This window comes from Physeter macrocephalus, unplaced genomic scaffold (genome assembly GCF_002837175.3).
Source record: "Physeter macrocephalus isolate SW-GA unplaced genomic scaffold, ASM283717v5 random_754, whole genome shotgun sequence".
NCBI lineage: Eukaryota > Metazoa > Chordata > Mammalia > Artiodactyla > Physeteridae > Physeter > Physeter macrocephalus.
In genome coordinates, this window is record NW_021146040.1 from 38,809 (window position 1) to 44,806 (window position 5,998).

General features: G+C 60.3%; 1 protein-coding gene and 1 long non-coding RNA gene across 2 annotated transcripts in view; one reads left to right on the forward strand and one right to left on the reverse strand.

Annotated features, from left to right (window-relative positions):
* Positions 1 to 3,385, forward strand: part of ZNF296 (zinc finger protein 296) — a 3,853-nt gene extending 468 nt beyond the window's left edge. The window contains exons 2-3 of the mRNA XM_024132772.3: positions 166 to 315; positions 2,326 to 3,385. Coding sequence (XP_023988540.1) covers positions 166 to 315; positions 2,326 to 3,302 — 1,127 coding nt within the window. The 3' untranslated portion in view covers positions 3,303 to 3,385. The remainder of the gene's footprint in view (positions 1 to 165; positions 316 to 2,325) is intronic.
* Positions 3,386 to 3,958: 573 nt separating this feature from the next.
* On the reverse strand, positions 3,959 to 5,875 carry LOC114485221 (uncharacterized). The gene is made up of 3 exons (XR_003678705.2): positions 4,744 to 5,875; positions 4,349 to 4,373; positions 3,959 to 4,065 (listed from the first exon to the last, which is right to left on the reverse strand). It is a non-coding gene; the product is annotated as an uncharacterized lncRNA (long non-coding RNA).
* Positions 5,876 to 5,998: the final 123 nt, after the last annotated feature.

Here is a 5,998-nt window from a genome sequence, read left to right on the forward strand (position 1 = left end):
ACTGCCCCCCGCCCCCCCCACCCGCACTAACCCCCCTGCCTCATTTTCCTTGCCAGGTCCTGGCCTCCAGCCCCCCTTTTGACCTTCGGGTTTCCCCTCTCCCTCGGAACCCCCAGGCCCCATCCCGGCCCCACACCACGCTCACCACCCGCTTCCTCCCTGCAGACCGCCAGCCGTGGACCGACAAACACCCAGATCTGTTGACCTGCGGCCGCTGCCTGCAGACCTTCCCGTTGGAGGCCATCACTGCTTTCATGGACCACAAGAAGCTGGGCTGTCAGCTCTTCAGAGGCCCCAGCCCCTGCCAGGGCTCAGGTGAGTAAAGCCGAATGCAGTCCCTGGTCTCAAGTTCAAGGGCCCAGCTTCCTGTGGGAGAAGCGGCTGACCTGGACAGGCGGGGCAGTGAGCACTGCTTCCCCTTTCTGGCTCCCCACCGGGTGCAGCCTAGGCGTGGCCAGAGCCTGCCCTGTCCTAGGGCTGAGACTAGTGGTGGTGAGGGGGGTGGGTGAGGATGGGGGCTGGGCAGGGAAGCAGGGCCACCCACAGGGTGTGGCCAGCCCCAGAAGACTGGTCTGGGGATTTGCCATACACACACCCCCAATCTGGTTTCACTTCTCCTTCCCCTTGGCCAGAAATAACTGGCCAGGTGGCTGGACCAGTGTGGCAGCAGGGGGCACCTCTGGGGAGGGCAGCGGCCTGGGGGAGGGGAGCTGAGGCCAGCTGGACGGTGGGGGGGGTGTTATCACCCCCTCCACCTCTATCACTTCTGATTGAGGTGCTGGGCATTTGCTCAGAGCCAGGGAAGGGGCTTCTGGTTTCCCTCCCTGATGGAATCTCCCAGCCTTGCGTGCTGGGAAGGCCCTGTTTTGAGCCAGGTCCTGGGTGTCTGGATACCCGGGTTCCTCCCCTTGGGTAGGAATTAAAACTCTTAACTTGGTTCTAGACTCATGGCGAGCTGAGCTTTTGGTCAACGTTGATTGTGGGGCTCATCCACAGCTCTAGATTTCCAGTCTCTGGGCCATGTGCTCCTGGGATTTGTGAGAAATGGAATTATATTCAGGGCTGGGCCAGGGAGAGGGTCTTGTGGCGGGAGAGGGGGAGGAGGAATTATGATTGGCTCAGCTGTAGAGTTAGAGCCTGGTGGGCAAAGGAGGGGCTGTGATGGGATCATTGGAACAATACACTCTTAGGTGCTTGGGCTTGGGAGAATTGTGGACACCTCAGCTAATGTTTACTGAGGGCTTGATGGACCACAACTCTCAGCTGGTTCTGAGCTCACAGCAAGTCTGAAGGGAGAAGACCCCTAGGATCCCCATATTCTAGCAAATGAGGAAACTGAGGCTCAGAGAGGGGTATTTCTTGCCCAAGGTCACACAGCTAGGGAGCAGGAGAACCAGCTGGAAGTCAGGCCAGGCTGACCCTCTCCAACCCCACCTATGCTCTTGACCCTGGTGTTGCATCAGGAAAGCCACCCCCATCCAAGACATAAAGGCAAATAGATCTGGCAGTACCTTACTGACAGTTCCTGGAGTATCTTGATTTGGGGGACTCTCAATTTGGGTTCCGTGCAGAGGGAGGGGCACCTAGCTCACTGTCCACACCCCTGCCTCTCTAGGTGGCTGCTAAGCCCTCTCCCCATTTAGACCCTGGCCCCCTCTTCTTTAAGGCAGGAAAAGGGGATCATGCATGGGACCCAGGAGCCTGGGGCCTGGCACAGAAACCCACTCAGCTATCAAGAGCTGTTTTGATTATTAAACCAATCGTTTTTCTTGAAAACCTCTATCTCCCACTCCCTGGGTTTCTGGATTGAAACCCCAGCTCCACCCATTCCTAGCTGAGTGACCTTGGGGAAAGGTCTCTTTGCCTCAGTTTTCCTGTCTGGAAAATGGAGGTCTTATTTCCTGTCTTGAAGGAAAGTTGTGAGAGGGAGCTGAGCGTGGCAGGTGGCAGGTGCCTAGCACACTGAGTCACCTGCTCACACCTGCTCAGCAAGGCCTTCCTAACCCCAGTAATAAAATAACACCCCCCCCCCGCCCCCGGTCCATCACTCTGCTCTAACTTTTAAGTTTTTCTTGAAGATTTTTCAAACGCAAAGAAAATCCCCAAGTACTTATCATCCACTGCACGGATTTTCCTTGCTTCTTGTCTGTCCACCCACCTCTCTGAACACCAGCTTCCTGAGGGCAGGGAGTCTTCCCTCTTACTGCTGCCTCTCTGCTCCTGGAATAGAGCCTCTCCCCCAGCAGGTGTCCAGCCGGCAGCTGTGAACAGCAACTGCTCTGACTTGCCTGACACACTAACCCCTGGCCCTTCTCTTCTCTGCAGAACGCGAGGACCTGAAGGCCTTGAGCTGCCTCCGCTGCGGCCGACAGTTCACAGGAGCCTGGAAACTGCTGCGCCACGCCCAGTGGGACCACGGACTGTCCATCTACCAGACGGAACCCGAGGCCCCAGAGGCCCCGCTGCTGGGTCTGGCCGAGGTGGCTGCTGCCGTGTCGGCGGTGGCGGGGCCAGAAGCCGAGGCCAAGGGCCCCCGGCTGGGTCCCGCCCGGCGGAGCCCCACCTGCCCCGTGTGCAAGAAGACCCTCAGCTCCTTCAGCAACCTGAAGGTGCACATGCGCTCGCACACTGGCGAGCGGCCCTACGCCTGTGACCAGTGTCCCTATGCCTGCGCCCAGAGCAGCAAGCTCAACCGCCACAAGAAGACCCATCGGCAGCTACGGCCCCAGAGCCCCTGCGCGGCCGATGCCAGCCAGGAGCAGGCCTCCGCCGCCCCTCCGGAGCCGGCCGCCCACGCCGCCGCCCCGGCCAGCATCCTCTCGTGCAGCGGCGGCGAGGGGGCCGGAGCAGCCGCCACGGCGGGAGTCCAGGAACCTGGGGCTCCTGGCGGTGGGGCCCAGGCGGGCCCCAGCGTGGATGGCTGGGGAGCTGACACCAAGGAGCAGAGAACTGACCCCGAGAAGAACCAGAAGACGTCACCCAAGAAGACGCTGAAGCCAGCGGGCAAGAGCCGGGGGCCCGGGCCCGGGGGCAGCTGCGAGTTCTGCGGGAAGCATTTCACCAACAGCAGCAACCTGACGGTGCACCGGCGCTCGCACACGGGCGAGCGGCCCTACGCCTGCGAGCTCTGCTCCTACGCCTGCGCCCAGAGCAGCAAACTCAACCGCCACCGCCGCATGCACGGCCTGGGGCCTGGCGGGCCTCGCTTCAAGTGCCCCCACTGCTGCGTGCCCTTCGGCCTGCGGGCCACCCTGGACAAGCACCTGCGGCAGAAGCACCCCGACATGGTTGGGGACGCCTGAGCCGCGGGAATGCCCCCTGCGGTCCCTCGGACCGCCGTGAACCACTTCTGTGACCTCCCTGTCCTTCCCCTGCGAGTAAATCCTCCCTCCCCACGGTTACACACGTGTTTGGACTCTGGCTTTCTTGGGGTGTCTGAGGTGGGGCGGGAGGCTTCACTCCTTGGGGTGGACAGCTGGACAGACCGGTTTGGAACGAGGGGGTGAGGGGAAAGGCCAGCACCCAGTGCCTGGGGCACCGCAGGACTGGCACCGAAAGCTGTGCTCCCGGTTCCCGACGTGGGTGTGGGCGAGGCCAGGGCAGGGGCCAAGGCAAGAGTGGGGAGAGGCCTGGACCTGTCACCACAGGCCCCTGGGCAAAGTCCTGGCCCATCCTCCCCACGCTGGGTGCTCAGCCCTTTTCCCACCGCGGCGCGCCCCTGCCCTCACTGAGAGTGGCAGGAGTTCTGGTGACCGAGGAGCCGCCGGTCCAATGCCCGGACGTGGGCGGGACCTCCACCTGGGCCACAGCTGAACCCACCAAGCTCCTTACGCAGCTGGCCTTGGCTGCTGGGCACTGGGGTTTGGGAGCCCTGCATCAACCACACGGACAACACGGAGGCCAGGTGAAGAGAATTAAATAATGTGTGATTTTATTCCATTAGAGATAAAACCAGCAGCGTCACAGCTTGAGCCCTCGCCCCACCCCCTCACCCCTCTGCCCCCCCCCCCCCACGCTTCTGCCTAATGTCGGTAGTGGGGGCTTCGGGATCTGGACCTTGAGCGCCTGGAGAGAGAAAGGCGAGAGAGAGGCCCCATGAGGGTCGGGCAGGAAGCAGGGAGCCCTGCTGTGTAGGCACGTGCACACATACACCCACATGCTTGGGACCACTGGGGCTTCAGTGATGGGGAAGTCAGCTGCAGAGAGGGATGTTCCCGAGGGGGGAGGCCAGGCCCTACGACTGGAGGGGACCGGAGGGGGCGTCGTCGGGACGGAGCAATCAGGGCTGGGACCTCCTGCCAAAGGGCAACCGTGATTCCCCAGGGAGCTGGGCCAGCCCGCTTATTACCTTCGGGAAGAGCTGTATTCTCGACCTGGAAAGAAAGGACGGGTGAAAACAAAGCAAGCGCCCAGGACCAGGAGTGGGCTCCAGGGCTGGGCTTCCAGTGTCTCCAGCTAAGGCAGCGCCGGCGCTTCTGGCCTGTCCACTGCTGGACGCTACCTGTGCCCCTTGGCCCACACCCATGCGCTGGGAATGAACTTCTCTTCCAATTCCTGTAAGTCCCTCGTGACTGAAGCAATCACCCTGCGTTGTGTGTGTGACTTACAAGTTTTAATGTATAGAAGGCTGGTGTGGAAAACGTACCATGGTTTTTTGTAACCCAGTTTGACATCTCTTCTTTTTTTAATGCCACAGAGCCTCCAGCCCGGCTCTCCAGACCAAGCAACCATGAGGACACTCACTGTAACGGGGGGAGGGCGAGCGGCTCTGCCGGCTGTACTGGCGTTCCCATTCTTCTCTCTCCTTCTCTCGGCGTTCCCGTTCCCTGCACGGGGAAGGGGAGGCAAACCAGGGGAAGGGGTGGGCATTCGGCTGGCGATAACACTGAACGGAACTCAGTGGCTGGCTGGGTCCCTGTCAGGGCAGGTGCTGCCGACAACCTAGTCCAGGCGGAAGAATAAGCCGAGGGGGCGTGTCCTGCTCCTCTCCTCACGTGGAAATGAGGGCACTGAACTCAGAGAGGGGATACTGGCTGGCAGAGCCAGCATCTGAATCCCAGTCTGCCTCGCGATGAAAGGCTTGCTGAAGGGCTGGAGAGTTCGATAATTTCCTGTCATACTCAGGGCACAGCCTCAGAACAAAGGGACTTCCATGCTAAGTGCTTACCTGGTCTTTGTCAGAATGACCAGGATTTGCAACCCCCAGGGCTACATTTACTGGGTGCCTTCTTGCCTGGCTCTGATCTCACGGAATCCTGCCCACCAGCCTAAGAGCTGGGACAACTATTCCATCCCCATTCGGTAGATAAGCAAACTTAGGCTTATCTAGAGGCCCAAGGCTCAGACAGGAGGAAGGCGCACAGCTGGTGGGTAGCAGAGGCAGGTCCGACTGACTACAACACCGAGACCCTAGGCCCTCTGCTCCTCCACCCCCTGATGGGAGCACATGGCATCCCTGGAAGCCCAGCACATGATGTGCCTATAATAAACAACTAACAGCAGCAGCTCCAACCATCAAGCCTCCCCACATGCCAGGAACCACACACCAGGTGCCTTAACAGGAGAAATCCCATGGAGGTGGCTGCCTTATTACATCTATCTCATATAGTTGAGTCCTGGCTCAGAGAGATTAAAGTGCTTGTCCAAGGACCCACAGCAAGTGCAGGGTAGAACCAGAAACAAGCAACAGGTGACCCGACCCTGCGACTGACCAACTCTCCTCTTTGCCAACACCAAGCACTACCGCCTCCAGTTCTGCCCATGGGTACTGGGTGGGCTGAGGCTTTACGGGCACTAATCCCTGAGTTACCCTGTGCAGTTGGCACCAAGGACTGTTCAGACTCTGGGCCAGTGCCCAACCCAGGGCCACACAGTCAGAGAGGCAGAGCTGGGAATGAACCCCGAGTCTGTCTGACCCAGGCTCTGAGCCACTCAGCTCTGCAGGGCAAGAGTCAAGGTGAGAACTGGAGCAGAATGGGAGAGGGGAGAGGGGAGAGGC